The sequence below is a fragment of the Chinchilla lanigera genome, unplaced genomic scaffold (assembly GCF_000276665.1).
Source record: "Chinchilla lanigera isolate Chin_1 unplaced genomic scaffold, ChiLan1.0 scaffold00002, whole genome shotgun sequence".
Classification (NCBI taxonomy): domain Eukaryota; kingdom Metazoa; phylum Chordata; class Mammalia; order Rodentia; family Chinchillidae; genus Chinchilla; species Chinchilla lanigera.
The window spans coordinates 49468304-49490463 of record NW_004955403.1 but is presented as its reverse complement, the minus strand read 5'-3'; the positions used below and the strand labels follow the sequence as shown (position 1 = coordinate 49490463).

The window sequence follows — 22160 nt, the reverse complement described above, 5'->3', positions numbered from 1 at the left end:
AGACACTCTCCAGCCGAATGTATCAGTGACCATGGACTACCCTGAGTTAGCAGAATATTACAGATTAGCACACAAAAGGAGCAGAGAGGGGAAGGGTTAATAAGATTGACATTAACAACTTAATAAGCATTATGAGGTACGTTCTTAAGAGAGATAATTTCACTCAACCCCCATTGCCAAGCCTGTGGGATTTCATAATCTCCCTCTAAAAATTAGGAAACAAAGGTGTCTTGGTTACTTTTCTCTCTTTGCTGGGACAAAATTCCTGACGCCCAAAATGAAGGAAGGAAAGGTTTATTTTGCTTACAGTTTGTGGAGGTTTCAGTCCGTACTTGGCAGATTACAAGGCAGAGTGGCACATGGCAGAGAGCTACAGCTCCTGGTGCAGAACACAGCAAAAGCAACAACCACACGCCAGGGCAGAATGGGGGAGGAATGGCCTCAAGCAGCCTCTTCCTCTCCCTTACATATGCAAACTATCCACCCCAGGGCGGGTGCAGCTCTCACACCCATCAATCAATCAAACTCTAAAAGCCTGCTCCATGGCCTCTTGAGGCTTTGGGGGGACACACAGACACAAACCATAACAAAAGGCTCAAAAAATCTCCCCTGCTGTGGTGCTGCAGGAGTATGGGGACAGCACCTCAGTGATTCCACACGCTGCTCACTCTTCTCGGCACCTGCCCACCTGTCTGTCTCAGTCGCCTCCTAGGACATCCGTGTCAGATATGCTTTAAACAGGAGCCAAGCCAGGCATAGCGATGCACACCTATTTGTCTAGCACCCTGGGTGACTGAGGCAGGAGGAGCACAAGTTCAAGCCTAGGTGGCACCACTTAGCAAGATTCTGTCTCACAGTAAAAGGGGGGTGCTGGGGATGTAGTTCAATATGAAAGGACTGGGTTCAACGCCCCTGTACCACAAGAAAATGAAACGAGAGAGAAAGAAGGGAAGAGGAGAGCGTGACCAGAGGAAGCATAGCTTCTTGCGTGTTGATGGTTAATGACTGAAATATTTGTTTCTAAAACATTAGTTTTGCAAATTGGCTGTCTAAGCATTAGCCTGTCAGTGACTGAGGGTAGGGTAAATCCCCATGTGCTGGGGTTGAAAGATGCAGAACTCCGTAGATTTCAACCTTGCAAAGCTGAGTGATTTTCAGTTGTTTTTCTTGCAGATAACAAGTCTTCCCTTATCTACCATGGAACAGACCTTAATAGACAACTGACATTCATAGCCTGGGGTTAGTAACTAGGAAACTAAGCAATATACATTCCTGGGGGGAGGTGGGGGGTAGAATCTGTGAAACAGGAGCTGGGCACACATTTGGGGATGAGGTGTTAGAGTCCCAGGGAACTGTAGAACAGCCTGCTGTGCCTAAGGGGACTGTCACCTTTTCCTCTGGGAAAAGAAAAAGATGACAGTCGCCAGAGCAAGCGAGGGCTGGAAGCACTAACTTTCCTGCTCACCCATTGCTCCTTCAATAGACTCCATTCATTTTATACATGGACAAGCCATTTGTGCATGCTTTTAAAAGAATGTTAAAGTCAAATCAAATATAAAAGGTGTGGGTACCATTTCTGCAGACATAGGGTGGGGAGATTTTGTGTACAAAGGAAAAGGAAATCTACATACTAGGTTGTCAATGATATATGAACCTTCCTCAGAACACTGTGACATTTATTGCTCTAAAGGAACCTTCCAAACATTATTGGATTTAGAAAAGTAATAATACTGATTAACTTGTGTTCAGAGGAGAATTTAGGTTTATACCATTGCTCAAAAGTATTTGTTACTAGGCTTACCAGAACCCAGTAAATTAAAAAGTATGCTTTGTTTGAATCAATAAGGGAAGCTGAGGCAGGAGGATCACCATGAGTTTAAGGCCAGCCTGGGCTACCTAAGCAAGTTCAAGCCCAGCCTGCACCATATAGTGAGACCCTATCTCAAAATAAAAAAGAAAAGAAAAGATGATTTAAGAGGTGGAAGCCAGAATGGGAAAAAGTCTTGCTTTTCTTAATATTTTGGAACACATATGGTTTTATTCAACCATAAGGTAAACAGAGCACAGAATTTCCTATAAAAAAGTAAATAAAACGGTTGTGCCAACTTTCCATACTCCAATTATTACTGAATCAAAATTGAAGAGAAGTAATAGTACTTCAAGAAAACATTTTTTAATGAAAATTGTAAACAAATATATGGCCACTTAAGAACACTAAGTCGTGAGGCTGGGGATTTAGCTCAGCGGCAAAAGCGCTTGCCTGGCAAGCGCAAGGTCGTGAGTTCGGTTCCCGTGTACCGGAGAAAAACCAAAAAAAAAAACAAAAAAACAAAACAAAAACAAAACAAAAAAACCAGTAAGTCATGTGAGAAACAACATAGAGAACACACTACTTTAAAAATCCATTTGTCTAAAAAAATGTAAAGTGGATCACACTGAGTAAGATTTAGACATGCTCACTTCATCTCTCCGGAAATGCAATTTTATTATTATAATTAAATTTATTGAATTTCATCTGACTTTACTTGTTTTTAAAACATTTGCAGATATTACAATTTATCCACATATTTAGCATAACAAGACGCTCTTTGATTTTAACAAACCTTGGGCATGTGTTAACTAAGTTTTTCAAAGTAACTTTTTTCCAAGATTTCTGTGAACATAACATGTGCACAGTAATATCCGGCAGGTGTGTCCAATTTATTTTATTTTTAAAACCGGGCCATTAAAGTTATTTACTACAAATCTCATACACACACACACACACACACACACACACACACACACTTTTAAAAAAAAAAACTAAAACACAACTCACTCTCTGGGCGGGACCGAAGAAATCTGGGTTTGCGCGCTTTGCCTGTGGCCGAGGAGTAATACGGTAACAGCAGGAGATTACGGTACTCGCTGGGCTCCCGCCTGTGTTACGTCAGTGAGAGCTGCAAAGTTCCTCGCCTTTCTTTTCTGGTGTCGAGGAGCTGAATATTAAAAGGGTGATAGTGGAGTTATTGGTTGGTTGTACTTTTTTTTTCTTTTTCGGTTTTCACTCTCCAATTTAGCATGTCCAGGTAAAGCGCTGCGAGTCAGGAGTTTGGAGGCGGCATCCGCGGTGGCGGGGCGGTGAGTCAGCGGGTGCTAAGGGACGGGAACCTGGCTCCGGGGAGAGTCGTCCCCGCTCCCCCACCCGGGAAGACCCGGCCGGGCCGGCGGCTGCGCGAACCCAGGCATCCGCGCTTCAGGTGAGTGAGCGCGGGGCGCGGGGCGCGGACTCCGCAGGGCCCTGCGCGGGCGCCCCTCCCCGGGTGTCCAGCTGGGACCGAGCCCCGCTCGCCCCTCGGTCACGCGCTTTCTCCCCCGTTCTTCGCAGCACCCCGCCCCACGCCCGGTTTCCTTCTCTATCCTGGGAAGTTGCCTTCTAGTTAACAAGTGTCTTTTTAACCCGCTGTGTATCGCTCTCGGGAGTAGCAGGAACGGTTTTGCGAGTAGTATGTGTTTACTATCACCTGTGACGGCTTCAACTTGGCGTTTTTCGCCGAAGCCTGTGCCCGGGATTCCTGCCTCGGGGCCCAAGCCAGAAGGCCAGATGGCCGCGACCCCATGCCCCCACCCCCCTTCCACGTCCGCCTGCAGCTGTGGAAACGCAGGTTTCTGCCGCAGATCATGGCCCCCAGCCCAGAAAACCCGAGGCGTCCCCTGTCCACTGCCGCGCGGGCTTGATTTTCACGCCTACGGAATCCGCAGTGACCACCACCTGCAGAGCCCCTTGGGCAGAGCTGTGCATTCCCCAGCCGGCTCCCCAGGACCCCGGGTGTGTCTTGCGACCCTGTGGTGTGGCAACCAAGCCTGGACCGACCTGGGTCGCGCTCTGCTTTGCCGGGGACCTGGCAATCGGCCCCGGCTGGTGGACAGACCCGCGCGCTCCGCACCCGGGGTGCAAATTGCGCGTCGCGAGCGTGCGCGTGGCGCGGGCCCTGCGGTTCCCGGGTCGCTGAGCTTCCCTCTGCCAGACCGCCCCCGCCCCCGCCCAGGTGACTGCCGTGCAACCTGTTCGGATGGCAGCGGGTTAGATCTCCGGATTCCTCCGGAATCCGACCCTGCTCCGTGTGACACGCGCCAGCCGCAGTCGCGCCTCGCGCGCGGGCTTTGGGATTTTATTGTCGCTGCGCTGGCGTTCTCACCTCGGCCTCCTGGAGTCAGGGCTCGGGTTTTTGTTATCGTTGTCTAGCTTTGAGGGCGGGGGAGGCCTAGTGATTTTTTTTTTCTTGTTTATTTTTGTGCTTAGCATTTTGAACTTGGCCGGAGGAGGTGAGGCGAAGCCCCGGAGGGCAGGTTCCGGTGGTGAAGGACTGGTGTGCGGTCGCCCCCACACCCACCCACACACGGGTCTCTTCCCTCCCGGGGGGCACGTCCGCTCTGAGACCGCAGGGTCGTCGGGTTCCCAGCTGGAGACCATTGCAGGTCAGGCTGGACACAGCCTCGCTCCCGGGGCGCCTGGCTCACGGTCCGCCTTTCTCTTTCCGCTCTTTTAGGAGGACGCGGGTGAACGGAGCTCCAGCGTTGCCGCAGACTCTGTGTGCCTAGAACCTGGAATAGCAAGAAGCCAGGCTGGGGCGGCCGAGCCGTCGGGAACTGCAGGCCCGCAGAAGCGCCGGGTACCTGCAGTCCCTGCCTTTGGGCGTGAACGGCTGATCCGTAGTTGACTGTGACGTGGAGGAGGATTGGCGCTGGAATTTTGAATTCCAAATTATGTCCAAAATGCTCAGTCTTCTCCCAACTAGGACGGACCAGACAGTACAGAAAAGCGGACCCCGCTAATTCTGGGATTGCATTTTGCGAAGGATTCTCCTTGAGCTTTGCACGCAGCCTCGGGTAGGGAGGCATCAGAGCCTCTGGCCCACACAGCGAGTGGACAGGGAGTCGGAGGCCCGCGCGCCCCTAGCCATGTCGCCTCCAGTGCCTCGCGCTTTTGCGTGGCCCGCCAAGGGTTCCCAGGACTGGCCAGGGTTGTTTCCCACCCGCGCGCTCTCCCTCACCCCCAACCAAGCCCAGCCCTTTTGACTTCCAGCTCCGTCGCTCCCGCCTCCGCCCCCGCCCAGGGTGGCCCTGGAGAGCCCGACTTCGCCCGCCCCTGCTGGGACCATGGTGTTTCTCTCCGGAAATGCTTCCGACAGCTCCAACTGCACCCACCCGCCCGCACCAGTGAACATTTCCAAGGCCATTCTGCTCGGGGTCATCTTGGGGGGCCTCATCCTTTTCGGGGTGCTGGGGAACATCTTAGTGATCCTCTCCGTGGCCTGCCACCGGCATCTGCACTCGGTCACGCATTATTACATAGTCAACCTGGCGGTGGCCGACCTCCTGCTCACCTCCACGGTGCTGCCCTTCTCGGCCATCTTCGAGATCCTGGGCTACTGGGCCTTCGGCAGGGTCTTCTGCAATATCTGGGCGGCGGTGGACGTCCTGTGCTGCACCGCGTCCATCATGGGCCTCTGCATCATCTCCATCGACCGCTACATCGGCGTGAGCTACCCGCTGCGCTACCCCACCATTGTCACGCAGAGGAGGGGGCTCCGGGCTCTGCTCTGCGTCTGGGCGTTGTCCCTGGTCATCTCCATCGGGCCGCTGTTCGGCTGGAGGCAGCCGGCCCCCCAGGACGAGACCATCTGCCAGATCAACGAGGATCCCGGCTACGTGCTCTTCTCCGCGCTGGGCTCCTTCTACGTGCCGCTGGCTATCATCCTGGTCATGTACTGCCGGGTCTACGTGGTGGCCAAGAGGGAAAGCCGGGGCCTCACATCCGGCCTCAAGACCGACAAGTCGGACTCAGAGCAAGTCACGCTACGCATCCACCGGAAAAATGTTCCCGCAGGAGGTGGTGGGGTGACCAGCTCCAAGAACAAGACGCACTTCTCAGTGCGGCTCCTCAAGTTTTCCCGGGAGAAGAAGGCAGCCAAAACGCTGGGCATCGTGGTCGGCTGCTTCGTGCTCTGCTGGCTGCCCTTTTTCTTGGTGATGCCCATTGGTAAGTCTTTGCAAACCCTGGCCTTTGTATCTAGGGAGAGATCTGCATTTCAAACAGCACGGGACAGTCGGGGACAGGCTTCCTGGTGGGAACGCGAATCTTCATTCTCTTTCTACTCCAGTCTCATTTCCTTGAGGTCCTAGGGCACTTTTTCATCAACTGTAAAGTGGCTTCCAGTTGATGCAGATGAATTGGTCTCCTTAATAAGAATGTCAACTCTTTTTAAAGCCTTTAAACATGTGTTTAATTTAAATCTATCTGCCCTCTCTGGAGACACACAGTCTCCACTGAGTACTCAGGCAGATTGTGGAATGCCACTTTCCCTCTGCCAGTCCCCTTGCCCTGAAAATAATCACCAGATTTATACTGGGCAAATGTATGAGTTTACTATCACATTAGATTGTTCATAAAGATTAGTTATAATGCTCTGCCTATGTTCTAAAACTTTTAATTTTATATGCTGGATTCAGTATGGAAGGATGTAGGACAAACTACTAACAATAACAAAACTGATCTGCTTAAACCAACATAAGCCTTAAAGATTTCATTATAATCTTTTAATAACTAAATACTTACTTGTTTATTTTAATGCTGAATATTAAAACAGATGCTACTCTTACCCAAAATCATTCAGGAAATTGCAGATGACACTGTTTGAAAATAATACTGTAATGTTACAAATTCAGTTTTTTGCAGGTGCTAAGTAAGCTGATGTCAAAACTAATTAGCTCATTATAAGGATCTGCAGGGTGGTCTCCTTGGAATAGTTATCTATCTCTGAAAAGCCTTCAGTGAGGTCTCAAAATGGTTGTTTGCTATTTTTAGTTCATGAGAACAAATATAGACCCACATGTTGGTTATCTACTAACTCTAACAAAAAGTCATTGTGAAAATTAATAAAAATCCATCCCAGGTACCTTAGAGCCACACTTAAATGACATGTACTTAAAGTGCTTTAATTTGCCATCCTGTCGTAATAATGGCTGCCATAGTTTGAGTGCCAACTACGTTCCAGACAGTGTACCAAACTATGTATTTCACTCGGCCTTTCAGTAATGATTATCCTGAAATTATGGGGGGAGGGGCAAGACTTTAGGTTCTAATACCATAGCCATCGGTGTGTGTAAATGTTTCAATGTGAATTGAAATTTAATAATATCAAAATTCTGTTCCTCGGTTCCACCAGCCACTTTTCAGGTGCTCATCAGCCCGGTGGGGCCAGTGGTACTGTTTTCAAGAGCAAACATGTACATTATTTCTATTATGGCAAAAGTTCTATAAGACAGACTGCTAGGAAGACCTCTTTCAGTCCAGCACTTGGTCTTACCGTGTACCTATCACTGCGACTTGCTCTGCTTCCAGAGTGTGTCCCAGCTTTAAAGTGATAGAGATAACACTCTATCCAAGCAGCTGCCTGCTGGCCCACCTTCCTGCACCCCACCTCTTACTGCCTCTGGAACTGTGTACACTTATCCTGCTCACGTGACAAGTATTTATTAAGCACTTGTTTTACACCTTAGATGAACAAAGCAGAAAAGTCCTTTCTTGTGAAATTTTTCCGTTCTTTTGAAGGAGATAGGCATAAATAAGTACACCCTAAAGAAGTCAAGGATTAACAAGCATTTGCAAAAAGTCAACAAAAATAAGAGGGCAGAAAGCGCCAAGGTGATGGAGCAGGTGCTGGTCAGGAAAGTCCGACCTGCAGAGGCGTCATTTGAGTGGAGCCCAGACTGATGAGAGGCGCGAGCCCTTCAAGATCTGAGAGGAAGTGCTCCTGGGCTGAGTGAGGGGAAGGCAAGTACAGAGAAGCAAAAGGGAGGAGTCCTATGGCTGAGCTACAGACACTGAGGAAGACAAGTTCAAAAACAGGCAGAGGGAGGATAGAGGAGCACAAGTCACACAGGATCTGCTAGGCCAAAGTAGCCTTTGCGCATTGTTCAAATTATGATGAGAAGCTGTTGGAGGATTTTTAGCGGAGATGACTAGTCTCATTTTATATTTTTAAAAAGATCATTCCAGTTGTTGGACAGAGCCTGAGTGTTCTTGGGAGGGCAAGAGTGGAAGGAGGGGGACCTGTTAGGAGGCTGCTAAGAGAGGTCGAAAGGTAAGAGGCTGTGACAGCTTGGACACAGATGGACAGGTGGCGGTGGCAAGAAGTGATCACATTCAGCAGTTATTTCAAATGGAGAGCTGACAAATTTGGACGCAGGGTGGTAAAAAAGAGAGGAATGACGAGTAATTTACAGGATTGAGGCCTAAATAACTAGGTAGACTGGGGTGCATTTTGCTGAGAGTGGAAGACCAGAGAATGACAGGGTTTGAAGGGGCTGTCGGAAGTGGGAATTAGGAGCATTTATTTTGTATTCGCTATGCTGGGAAATATCTATTGAACATCTTAAGTGGAGATGCCAGGGAGGCAGTAGATAGATGATATTTGGAGCTTAGAGGGGAAGGTGGGCCATGGATAGAAACTGGACACATCAACATGTATAAAGCTACAAAAATGAGGAGCTCTGCTAGACAGAAGGTATTGAGACAAAAGAATTGAGCCTTGATAAATTCTGGTACTTGAGGTCAAGAAAAGAACCACCCAGCAAAAAAGGTGGAGAAGTAGCCCAGGAGGCAGGAGGAAAATTAAGAGATTGTTGTGTACCTGAGGCAGAAGAAAAATGCTTCTAGAAGGCAGAAGTGACCAAGCGAGAGGAGGTCAGGCCCATAGTGGAACTGGTGACAAGGAGGTCCTTTGTGATGGAAGATTGCCATTGAGTGTGACAGCTTCAAGGGTGTGATGGAAACAAACACCCAACTGTGTGCTTTCTAAAGAAAAAGAGAAATGGAGTGGAAAATAGACAACTCTCTTGCAAGTTCTGCCACAGTGGAACCACAGGAAAGGGGACGTAGCTGGAGGAATCTAGGGAGTTTTCAGAGGTAAGAGAGAAGAGATCATGATCCTATTCTAATGGGAAGGATGGAATAGCAAGGGATACTTATGGTGTAGGCAAGAAAGGAGCCGGGATTCTTGATGTTGAGTGGAGAAAATGACAGGAAATACAAGGGCCATGAGCACCGAGGCAGACACGTATGGAGGAGAGCAGCAAGGTCTCTTCAGAATAATTTCATATCCTCAGTGAAATAAGAAGCAAGGGCATCAGCCCAGAATTAGAAGGGAATGTGGGATGTGGTGGTTTGAAGAACAAAAAGAGCATGTAAACTGCTCAGCTTTGAGTGCAGGAAAGTAAATATATTGTGGAAATTTTGTGGAGTCACTGGCAAGTCCTGAGTGCCTGTTTGGGATTTACAGTCATGCATTTACACCGAAGGAGTCACAAAGGCTGTGTGACACTCTCCAACAGCCAAGCCATGGGGATGTGGCTGGGAGCAGAGCATGAGTTCTAGGGCTCAACATGAAGAGTGGGTGTTTCTAAGGGGACACAGCCTGGGTCAGATTATGAAACATGCTGAGCCAGATGGTAGAAAGCGCCCAGGGCTGGAAGTGGCCTGGAAGTTTGGGGTTGTGTTGGTGACTGGGCTCTGCTATCAGATGAGGCATGATGACCTGGGCCCTGTGTCCTGCAGAGGAAGGTGGGTGGTCTGGTCTTAAATAGCCTCCCTCTTGGGCCTGCGTTCTCAAAGAGTGGGTATTATTGTGGCAGAGGGAAGTTGTGGTAAGATAGGAATACCCAGAATCAGTGGGTTTCCTTTAAATCCAAATTAAGGGATATGACAGGAGGAAAATAGAAAACGTGCAGGGCTGATGGTGTAGCTTAGTGGTAGAGTGCTTGCCTAGCGTGCACAAAGCTGTGGGTTCCATCCCAGTGAGGGAAGGAAGAGGGCAGAGAACGGAAATGAAGGGAAGGGTAGGGTTACAGCTAACGAAACCGGAACAGCCTGCCTCCTAGGACAGCAACAGACCTGGAAACCCCCAACCTGTGGTTTGTGGTTTCCTCCTAAGACCAGTCAAGTGAGAGAATATTTCTCCTGGGATATATTGATGGTATAATGTGTCCCAGGCACTGAGTTAGAAGAATGAAGAGATGGATAAGCACACCCTCTGCCCCTGAGGGTCTCACAGTCTAATTAAGGAGACAAACTGCAAGCAGTTCACAAAGGGCAGGGAGAGCACACCCCATGGTATTATTACCAGATGCTGAGGAATCCAGCTATGATCTGTGTCAGGAGGTCACTGCAGAAGTTTCTAGAAGCACTGTTGATGACTGAACAGTTTCTTAAAGATGTCATTCATTACTTCTGCTGGGCCATCAGGAAGATGTTACTTGTTTTTATTAACAACCTTTAGTTCATTTTCCATGCAAAATGTGAACAGAAAAATAAATACATCATTATGTTATCTTGCCCAAGGGACAGCAGCTCTTAAGTGTGATAAGTGTTGTCTTGGGAAGACAGGTTACCAGTCTGCTGAAGAGGCCAGGGATTAGAGGGCAGGGATGAGCATGGCAGGCAAAGCTCAAAGAGGAAGCACCACGTGTGTAGAACTGGCGCAGGACACGCGGGTAAGTGGACTCAGTTTCCAGGCTGAGGATTCTAGACCAGGAGAAGACAGAGACGACAGAGTATCTCCCGGCGATCACACTCTGTCTCTCCCAAGCTTCTCCTCACCTCGTCCAAGCTGCTTGTTGGATTGGATAGTTGGATTGTGGTTGGAGGTAGACATCTGACTCACCTCCTCCCAAGTTTAAATCTTGCTCATAAAGCAGGATGTTATTCTCATCACCAAAGATAGATTTTGGGCTGGGGATTTAGCTCAGTGGCACAGTGCCTGCCTGGCAACCGCAATGTTGTGAGTTCGATTCCCGGTACCGGAAAAATAATAAACTAAAATAAAGCAGGATGTTGTACAGGCCAGCTGCCTCACAGGGCACCTAGCACAGAGCAAATGGCAATTAATGTTCATCTTAGAAGGATTCATGTGAGTCACAGACTCTTACTGGCACATGTCAACATCAACGTACATGGTTGTGGTGGGGGGTGTTCTGGGAGGCATAAGGGGAGAGCATTAGAGAGAAAGGGATAAAGGCAGCAGCGTTCACTGAATAAGTAGCTGTCTATCAGAATTCTGAACGTGTTATCTGATCTAAATACGGAAAGCCAGCATTATGATTGGACTTAAGCCATAGCTATTATCTCTGAGTCAAAGGAAGAAGTGTGGCTCTTCAGGACAGATAATATTTGGTAATTTGTCTTTTAAAAAGGGAGAAGGCTGCACAGTGGAAGGGAAAGAGAATGTGTTCTGAGGTTTGGGTAAGGTGGAGCTGGCCAGGTGTTTATGGGGTGGAATACGTAAGGCAGAGAATGACTCGTTTATTCAGCAGACGTTGCAGAGGGCAAGACGTGAACCGTAGCAAGGAAAACGAATTCATATGTATCGTGCTGTAGGAATTTCATATAATGACTGTGAGTCCTCAGTAGATCTCTGAGATAACCAACGTTAAGAATTGCTCTGCTGCCAGTGTGATGGAACCAGGCCCCTCATTCTTTAAAAGGCCAGTCTCTTAGAGTTGATGATGTGGGCACAATCTAATCGCCATTAGGATTTAAAATAAGAGACCAACTTTTCAGTTACTCTTGCTTTATCACAAACCTTCCCGAAACACAGTGGCAAAAAGCAAGTCTCATCCCATGGGTTATACGTCTACAAGCCAGGGATAAGTCAACACCCAGTGGGGCTGGCTGACTCCCGTGGTGGCCTCTCTTCCTCCATGGTCTACACCCGCTTTGTTATAGTGCAACAGTTTCCTCCAAGACAGCCAGGCCCACATCGGAGCCAGCATCACTCTGACTCATTTCTGCCATCAAAGCAAGTCAGGAGCCATCCTAGGATTGAGGGGAAGGAGACAGTAGCAGGTCCATCCAGGGATAGGAGATTGTCAGGGATCTTTGCAGAATACTCACCTCACAGCTGTGGCGGGTAACATTTCTCCTTCATCCATCAGCTCTGCTGAGCTCTTCCCATGCGCTGGGATACATTAAGCAATATATCAAGTGAAAACAGTCAGGGTCCTTCCCTTCATTCACTTGTCTTGTCTCCAGAGGGAGGTGGACATTCATCAGATGACCACACAGAATAATCCAGAACTGTGTACAGTGCTATGAGGAGATCCACATTTGCTTTGAAAAGTTATACTGTGGATAAAAGAGGTTCCAGGCAGAAAAGGGCTTGCCGTTCAAGTCCAAAACTATACAGTGCACAGGTTCATAGTGGTTCAAAGGTGGAGAGAGGAAAAGAATGTGGCAGGACTCTGGCAGGACTGGCCTGAGCTCCTAAGGATTTTCTAGAAGGGTACTGTGACCACAGTCAAGGGGCCAGAGATAATTGATGTCAAATGAAGCTAGAAAAGGCTGGACCAGACTAAACAAGCCTTAATAGTCACTTCACATTTATCCAAAGATAATCAGAGGACAGGATCAAGCTTATATTCAGAACATCCATAAAAGAATACTGTGGAAAGACCAGTCGAGAGACCTCTCTATAGGACAATGCGAGATACATCCTGCCAAGTCTGAGCCTCCTAGTGTGCCGTCCAGTACTTACTTCTGTGAGCTGCCGCATAGCCCTGGAATGCCTCCCCTGTCATTGCCTTCAGAGCTTAAATTTATGAGAAAATATTTCTCATGATCACAAATAGTATAACCAGAGTTGCTTTGAATTAATTTTGGCTCCCTCCACAAGACAAATTTGTCAGCAAAGATTTACCATCATAATTCAGGAGTTTGCAGCAGGCTAGGACAGGAGGGACAATGAGTTCTGACGATGCCATGAGCAATAGTTGTCTTTCCGACCAGACTGCAGTCAGTGGCTTCTCACGTTGAAGGACTAATAACTCCTTAGTCGCTTGGTACTGAAGTCACAGCTGTGTTCCCTTAACTCCTTGTTTCATGCAGGGCAGGAAGACGCCTTTCCACGGCATTTTGATTGTCTAACAGGCTTCCTGTACTTTAGCCTTGCTATTTAGTCTGCTAGTCTGACACCCGCATAATGGCGTTTCCCATTCAGTAGTGTTTCTTTGCTATTTGAACATTTCTTTCCATATTTTTATTAGTCATTTCTATTTGTCCTTTTCTGCAATTGTCTGCCTGTACTTTTGGGGCCACCTTTTATACAGTGGTTTTTCTATTTCTTTTTTATTGGTAAGTTCATTTTATCCACTGACGATGCTAATCACTTACTTATCGTAAATACTGGATCACTCTTTTTTTCATTCTGTATTGAGATGTTCTGAGAAAATATGACTTTTCTGTTTGCCAAAAACCCATGAGAGACCCAAAGGTTTCTGTGGAAAGACACGCAGGACACATGCCTATAATCCCAGCTACTGAGGAAGCTGAGGCTAGAGGATCACAAGTTCAAGGCCAACCTGGGCAACCTAGTGTCTCAAAATAAAAAATAAAAAAAGGTAAGGATGTAGCTCAGTGGTAGAGCACTTGCCTAGCATGCACCAGTTCCTGGCTTCAATTCTCAGTACTGCAAAAAGGAAGGAAGGAAGGAAGGAAGGAAGGAAGGAAGGAAGGAAGGAAGGAAGGAAGAAAAGAAGGAAGGAAGGCAAGCAGGCTTTAGTTAAATCCAATAAGCTCAGTCACATCTGGTAATTTTTACATCATCTTACACATACAGTCTCCTTTAGGAAACTCCATGTCTACTTAGGCTGCTATAACAGATTACTGTTAATTGGGTCACTTACAAGCAACAGAAATTTATTTTGCACAGTTCTGGAGGCTGGGAAGTCTGAGATCAAGGTACTGGCAGAGTTATTATCTGGTGAAGACTCACCTTCTCGTTTATAGGACTCCTCTTCTGGCTCCTTCTCACTGTGACCTCCCATGATGGAAGAGGCAAGGCATCTTTCTGGGGCCTGTCTCCTACCTGCTCACCAAAGGCCCCCTGCCTAACGCCATCATAGTCAAGGCGGAGAATTCAGCACATGCTCTTGTGGAAACACAAACACTCACATCACAGCACTCAGCCTTTCGGATCTTTTTCTAAGATGTTGACCAGGCCAAAAGGTTTACAGAGCCTCTTGGTAGTCAGAGAGCAGTCAGAAAGTGGTAGGAAGTGAGGGCCTATTTTAGTCAGCTTTCTGTCACCATAACAAAATATGTGAGACAACTAGCTTACAAAGAGAAAAGGGTGATTTTGGCTTTGCTTCATGGAGGTTCCAGTTTAAGATGCAGTGGCCCCATTGCTCTGGGTGTCCAACTGGAATGGTCCCTCATGGTAGAAATGGAAATCTAGAGAGAGACTGAGAGAACAGGGCCCCCAGTCCCCTTAAGGGCACTCCTAGAATGACCTAAGGACCATTCCCCCAGGCCTCACTTCCTAAAGGTAGTGCAACCCTGAGGACCACACATTACACATGGACCTTCAGGGGACACTGAACATCCAGACCCTAGTAGGGCCCTCGTTCTCCGCAGTATTTCCATCGTGGTCTCAGGGCACAGAGAGCCCTGCAGGTTCCCTCCACACTGCTCAAGCATGGTCACCCAGGCTCGCTCTCTGCCCACCCTGCTGGCTGCACATTACCAGTAGGACACCCTTTAGGACATCCAGTTGGAGAGTGGAAATGGCTTCTCTGCCCCTACGCATAGCTTCAAACATCCTCAAATTTCTCCACCACTCCACTGATTGAGGGCCTCAGAACCAGTGTCCTCCTCTCTTCCCCAGAGTCACCAGAGTAGACAGAGATGCCTTTTCTCCTCTACTCACCCTGTTTCCCAGGGTGGTACGTAGGACTTCTATAATTCCAGGCATAAGTGGATTGCAGGGAAGGAAGAAAAGGGTTTACAAAGCAAAGTGAAGATGAGAAACATCTAAAAAATGTTATAATCCTTGTACATATTTGGCTTTTTTTCCTATTTGCATCTTACTGTTTTTATGTTTTTTTTTACAAATGGATGGGCATAGAAAATTACTATGTAGTCAGACATTTTAATCTGATTCACCACAGAAAGTGCCTTTTGAGGCTGCTCAATAAGATGGTCCCCAAAATAGATCAGATAGTCTTTATTTCCTCCTACTTCTTTTGGAGCCTTATTTGCACTCTACCTGGAAGTATGTGTTAGTATTTTGGTAGGTGATGTCTAGTGTATTTATTTTGATATGATTAGCCAGAGAGTCTCAAAAGATTTGTCCAATAATCTATCATTTCCTGTCTTACTTCAAAAACCACATTTGTTATATTAAAAAGAATCTTGAATCTGTTTTATTTCTCTTTCACTTCTGTTTCTCCGTTGATGTCACCTTATTTCACTGACCTCAGCTTTATCATATAGTTTAATACTTTCTAGTTTAAGACTCCTGGATGAATATTCTTTTTCAAAATTATCTTGCCTATATTCGCACATCCAATATTCGCAGTCCTTTTGTTGCTCTATTTACATACTTCTCAAAGTACTTTTTTTCTTTTTTCTTTTTTGAAACAAGACCTTGCCATGTTGCCCAGGCTCGCCTTAAACTTGTCATCCTCCAGCTTCAACCTCCTAAGTGGCTTTGATTATAAATGTGCAGTTTTTGAACCGTTCGTTTCCATTTACTTTTAAGCACACTAACTAGCATCATCTGAAAAACTGGTTGTGACGATACTCTTAAGAAATACTGCTTTGTTATTTTGACATTAGCTATGATACTGGCTTTTGACATCATTAGCTATGATACTGGCTGTTGGTTTTAGATCAGTATACTTCACGGACCAAGGAAGCATCTTTTTATAGTTTATAGAACTATATAGACTCAGGTTTAAAATCCACTTTAATTTGTATTTAGGAAACAGCTTTATAAGTTTTCAATGTTATGAAATACTGCTTTTTGACACTCAGCATAACCTGTGCATTGACATTAATTTGATTACTTTTCTTTCATGCTATTAACCTACCTGTTAGTTAGGTCATTGATTAAATACTATTTGACCATGTGATGTTGTTCTTTTGTATGTTATTGCAGCATACTCAATATTGTACTTCCAGTTTGCATTTATATTTATATATTTTTTTTCTTTCTTTTTTTTTTTTTTTCCCAGTACCAGGAATCGAACTCACGACCTTGTGCTTGCCAGGCAGGTGCTGTGCCGCTGAGCTAAATCCCCAACCCCTTATATTATATATGAAACGAGTCTATTACTTTGTTTTACTGCACTATCTTTGTCACATTTTACTATCAGGTTTGTCGTAAAGTAAATTGTGACACTTTTTATTTTTTCCTACAATCTGTGAAAGTTTAAATAGCATAAGAATTATGTGTTCCTTGAAGGTGGAAAAACTTGCCCATAAAACATTTGGGCACAGCTCCTTTTATGGCTGAAATTCTTTGAGACTGGTTTCTATTTCTTCCGTGGATAGAGATCTATTCTGATTGTCAGATTTGATCCTCTGAATTTTCTTACTTTTCACTTTCCTTTTTGAGATTCAGCATTGTAACTTGAACTTAAACATTAAATTCTGTAATTTTTCTTCTTTTCCATCATCGTGTACTTGTAATTTCTTTCTTTTGCGTTCATTGAGACTTCCTGGAAAATTATCTGTTTTGCTATATTTTTTTTCAAATAATTCAGGTTTATGATGTACTAGATACTTTAGTCTATTTTTCCATGAGTTGATTTAATCTCTAGAGATTTCCCACTTTAATTTTCTGCTTATATTTTGGTTTTCAATATTAGCTTGAACAGAATGTTTAACTTACGCCTTTTAATTTTTTCTTATCTAAGATTTAAAACAATCAAAGCTATCCATTTTCCTTTAGGCAAACTTTAGCTCCTTCTCCTGTTTTGCTAGGCATTTGTATTTCTATTTTTAATGTTCCTGGGAAGGAGTCCCTGTGTGTTGTTCAATAATTTGAAAATAACTGCTATTTTCATCTACTTTCTTAAAATCAATTGGTAATATACTATGTTATGTAGCTCTACTCAGAGAATATAAATTAAAGAATTTCTAGCTATGGAAATAATTGAGGTTTTCTTTAGGACTTAAGATATGCTCAATAATTTACATGTTTAATATATATATTAATTTAATTGATGTTTTTCATATCTTCATTCATTTTTCTTATCTTTACCTTTATCATCAACTTTGTCACATACTGAGACATAAACTTTCCCATCGCTACTGTTTTCCAATTATTTTTATATTTTTAACAGATTTTGCTTTATAGCTGTTGATATTATTGCTTGATAGATAAAAGTCTAGCCAATAATATCTCCATTTAAAGGTAGTTTTTGTCCTATTTAATCATTTCTATGGCGTGTGTATTTTAAAAATTTAATATTGCAATCATTTAACATATTTGATTACATTTGCCAATATACTTTGCCCATCTTTTTATATTTCTAGCTCGTGTATCTTACCTCAAATGGATTTTTTCATAGTCTATCTCTCTAACCTGGACATTTTTGTCTTAATAAGAAGTTAATTTTCTCTTACTGTAACAGATTATGTGGTTTGAATTTTGCCTTCATTTTTTATGCTTTATTATTTAAGCTTAGTTCCTTTTCTTTGTTTTCTGTCTTTTTAAAACATACCATTTTGGAATGTTTAAAACTTCTGCATTGCTTTGGAACAGTTGCCCCTCTTCTAGAATTAATTAGGAGTTCCCTCTGAGCTTTGCAGAAGCATTTTTTTAACCTTCACCTCTCTCTTACTATCCCCCCATCCATGTTAGGTAAGAAGTTTAGAACAATTTCGTGTTGCACTTCTCCCCAAAACCCAAAGGTTTTGGTTAGAAAGAAATTTGCATTTTAAATCTAGATTATTTCCATTAAATGTTTGCATTGGCCCTCTTATCTTCAGTATCTTTCTCTAATTTACTGTAATGATACTAACTGTCTTCATACTATATATTACAGTTTACTTGCTGTTGTGCTCTGGATTTTGCTTTTTCTTGCCATATGGAACAGGGGGTGGTAAAATATGGCCTATTTTTGTGAATAAAATTGGGCCCATCTAGGCCCATTGGTTTACATATCATCTGTGGTCACTTCCATGCTACGGCAGCAGGGACTGCAAGGGCCACAAAGTTTAAAATATCTTTTACTATGTTAAAGGACAACATAATATTAAGCAAAATTTTGCCAGCAAAGACAGAAACAAAACACATTTTAAGGCACATGGGCCTGAACATTGGCCCAGGAAATGCACCTGATTGGTATTTTTTTTGCATCCCAGTGTTTTGCTTTTATTCTCCTACAACCTTTGGCATGTTGAGCTTCATCAGTCAATTCAGACCAAGCTGGACTTTTGTATTTATGTTCCGACAAGATTCTTATAGACTATTGCGCAGTCATCTTAAAAACAAAAACAAAGATCTCCTGGAGATCTCTGGCCTTGGGGTTAAGGGCATTGCTACCCCTTGAGACTGGGTGCCGCTCTCCACTCTGCAGTCAAAGACAACGTCCTGCGATGGTTGTCTGGTTCTATGCTCTTTCTCATAGAGCTCACGTCTGCTATACTTTGAATCTCCTTTATCCAACTCCTATTCCTCTTTTCTCTCATCTCAGTTGCCTTTTTGCTACTTTCTTTTGATTTCCCTTCGGATTTCTCAGGTCCATGATCTAGTTATCTGATTTTAGTAATAGTCTACTGTCTCCGCATCCGCTCCGCTGCATCGCCCATCCCTTTTATTTGCTTTTCGGCACATTGTTCTGTCTTCATTATCACCTGTACTGATTGTATAAACCCAGCCGCTCCTCAGATCATGTTTCAAGGCCACCTAGCAGTCTTTGTCCACATGACAGTTTTAGAGGTGGATGCTTTGCAGATCGATCTCTTTGGTTCAATAGCTGAATCTTTACATGAGAACATTTCTCTCCCTTTTTTTTTTTCATCTCGTGGATTGAAATTGGAAATGGGCTTTGTTTGAAACTGGCTGGGTCCTTGTTCACGTCTTCCATATCCAAGGGAAGGGAAGAAGGAGAAAGATCACCCTGTTTGCAGTTCGAAGTTGCTGGAATACAGCTCTGTTTATCCATGGGAGCATAGGCGAGAAGGAGAGCAAGCGTGAGAACTTCTGTGTGACAGAGCTGCTTTCTCCTGCCGGTGCAGCCCTGCAGGTGGGGTGACCTGTCCTCTGTTGGGTAACCGACTCCTGGAAGGTGCCTCTCCTGAAAACCCCAGTTACTTCTCAGCCAACCTTACCTGGGAACACTGAAGGGCTGACCCCCACTTCGGGGCCCTCAGCATTTGTCCCTTCCCAGACCCACGTACACCACTGAGATGCACTATGTCTATGTCCATGTCCCTGGTGGGTGTCCCTGAGGTCCCTCTGGGAGTCATCTCACCTTTACCCCTTTTTCCTGAGATGAACCATGGGCTCGTCAGTCCTTCATTCAGGCAGAGCCTAGCCAAACTAGTTTCCAGAAACTTCTGAGTCTGGCTTTCTGGGGACTAGGTTTTAGCTGTGACAGAAAATTTCACCCAGAAAGCTAGGTGTGGTGGCACAGGCCTATAAGCTGAGCACTCAGGAGGCTGAGATAGGAGAGTCACGAGCTCAAGCCCAGCTTGAACAATTTAGTGACTGAATGGGATTCTCTCAAACTAAAAAATAAAATGGTTAGAGACACAGCTCAGTGTGAAGACCTTGAGCTCAAACTCTGGTACTGAAAAAAAAAAAATTAACTCTACGTATGTTCTCACAGGCATATTAAGAATTTCAGAAAAGAATCTGGAAGTTGTCGTGATCTAGGGAGCAGTACCCCAGGGCAGGCTCCTTTCATTGTGATGCCTAAGAGTGCAGCAAAATGAGAGTCACCTGCCACGTAGAAGTCTGTGCCTCAGGACAAAGCATGCCTGTCACTCTCCAGCGTTAGCCCTTCAGCAAGGTTAAGGAAAACACCAGGGTCATTCAGTAGCAGAGTCCCAGCTAGACTTTCTTTAGTGGCCTGACCACAAATAGGATGATTGGGAGAAATCATGTAAAGAATTTAAGAAGTTTCTCCTAGGAAAAGTGAGAGCAGTGTTTCCCACAGGGGCGGACATGTGTGCTGTGGCGGGTGACTGTCTTGACTGTAACAATACCATTGGCTGCGCACTTTCAACGGCAAGCATTCATTCCTCACAACTCTGGAGGCCGGAGGTCCGAGAGCCGAGTACCAGTGTGATCAGGCTGTTGGTTCTTCTCTCAGTGTACTGCAAAGGCAGAGAAAGCACCAGTCCCTTCATCTCCTTATCAGGACACTAACCCCACTGAGGGGGCTCCACCCTTGTGGCCACATCTCACCCTGATTATGTCCCTGGGGCCCCACCTCCTAGCATCACACTGCAGAGTATGCTTCCAGCACATGAGTGTGAGGACATGCACATTTCCTCTGTCTGCATCAGTGCTGTCTTTGTGCCACTTACTGCATCTAGGAGAAATCCCAGAACAAGATGGCAGTTGCCATGCTGGTGAAGAGTGGAGGAAACTGAGGCACAACAAAGACTGAGCGGCATCCTGCTGGAGCTGCCTGGCTGCCTTCCCCGGCACCGAGGACTGTGATCTCCCCTGGTTCGGTCCCACCCTCTGCACTTATAGGAAAAGGGCCCTGTAGCTTTCAAACCTGGTTTCAGAATTCTGTGTGCAAAAGGAGTCCCACTGAGAAACCCAAGGTATAAACTGGATAAAAGCGGCACCATGCTGGTGGCAGCCCCTGAGGAGCCTTGAACACTGAGCGCTTCCCTGCCAGAGCACACGTTGTCCCCTGTATTAACGGGGTCGGTAACCGGACCCAGTAAATGGTATCAGCAGCTCTGCAAGGCCAAGGCGTGCGCTTTGCGTTTTCAAAGGAGAAAGAGGCAGCGCTGACCAAGGGCACACGGGCTGTCATTATTCTGGAATGCAGGCAGAGCAGTAGTCTTTGCCCAAAAAGGGTTTGAAAGGGGAACATTCGGCACACTTGCTTTTTTTATGTGCTATCCACATTTAGCTTATTGCTAGGGCATTTAGTTGCCAGTTAGAAACCTGCTGTTTACAAGTTGGTGTCGTACTTACACTGAGAGGTGGTCTGGAAGTTTACCTGTAATCTGCAACGTTGTGTTGCTTTTTTTCCCTTTTATTTCATCGTTATGAGCAGCTTACTAATAGACAATCACAAACATGGATTTAAAAAGAAAAAACAACTCAAAAGATGATGAAATCCCAGAATAACAAATGATTTCTAACCAGATCAGAGCAGTAATTCTCAGCCTGAGGCAATTTTGACCTCAGGGGACGCTCCACAATGTCTGGAGATATTTGTGTCACAGTGTTACCACCTTTGGGGTGGGACAGGCTCCTGACACATCCACTAGGCTGGACCAGAAATAGATGAAACACTTCACAAGGCATAGGTCAGCCCCAGACACACAGCTAAGCAGCCCAGCATGGAGATAGTACCAAGACTGATAAACTGTGGTTGATGTTACGCAGATTTCTAAAATTTATCAAAATACTGAGAAACATCGTGTTTAAAATAGAACACAAATGTTTATAATTACTTAAACTTTTTTACTATCTTTCCAGCATTTTGGCTAGTAATTTAAAAAACTCTTTGAGGTCTCCAGGTACCTGAAAGTCTCTAACAAAACAATAATTTTCTCCACTTTTTAAAACTGTGGCAAACTTCATGTAACATAAATTTCACTATTTAGCCATTTTAAATTGTACAATTCAGTAGCATTGAGTTCAGAGAGTGTCAAGTGACTTTCCGCTGACTAGTTCCAAAATATTTCCATCACCCCCAAGTATAACTCTGTGCCCATTAGAAAGCTCCCTCTCCTCAAATCTTGGTAACAATCCATCTGCTTTCATCTGTATACATTTGGCAAATCTTGATAACTACGTGTAAAGGGAATCATACAGTATGTGGCTTTTTGTGTGTGGGTTGTTTCTTTTAGCATAATCTTTCAAGAGTCATCGATGTAATAACAGTAATCAATACTTTTGTGACTGAATAATAATTTATCATATTGATGTACCATACTGTATTTATATATTTGTCACTTGATGGACATCTAAGCTGTTTCTATCTGCTGGCTAGTAATATTTTTTTTATTTTAAAAGTAAAAGGAGGAAAACATTGACAGACAGACAACCTTTTACAAAATAGCAAAAGAACAGTACAGACAATACAGAGTTACAAACAAAGTGGTAGGAAATTAACAATGCTTGTTGTATTACATATTG

General features: G+C 45.0%; 1 protein-coding gene across 3 annotated transcripts in view; it reads left to right on the top strand.

Annotated features, from left to right (window-relative positions):
• Window positions 1–4582: 4582 nt before the first annotated feature.
• Adra1a (adrenoceptor alpha 1A) overlaps window positions 4583–22160 on the top strand; it is a 91709-nt gene continuing 74131 nt past the window's right edge. For 2 of the 3 annotated variants that reach the window (XM_013514141.1, XM_013514144.1), the window contains exon 1: window positions 5117–6022. In XM_013514141.1, coding sequence (XP_013369595.1) covers window positions 5140–6022 — 883 coding nt within the window. In that variant the 5' untranslated portion in view covers window positions 5117–5139. Of the gene's footprint in view, window positions 6023–22160 lie in introns of all 3 variants that reach the window. The other variant, XM_013514140.1, reaches the window with a different exon arrangement.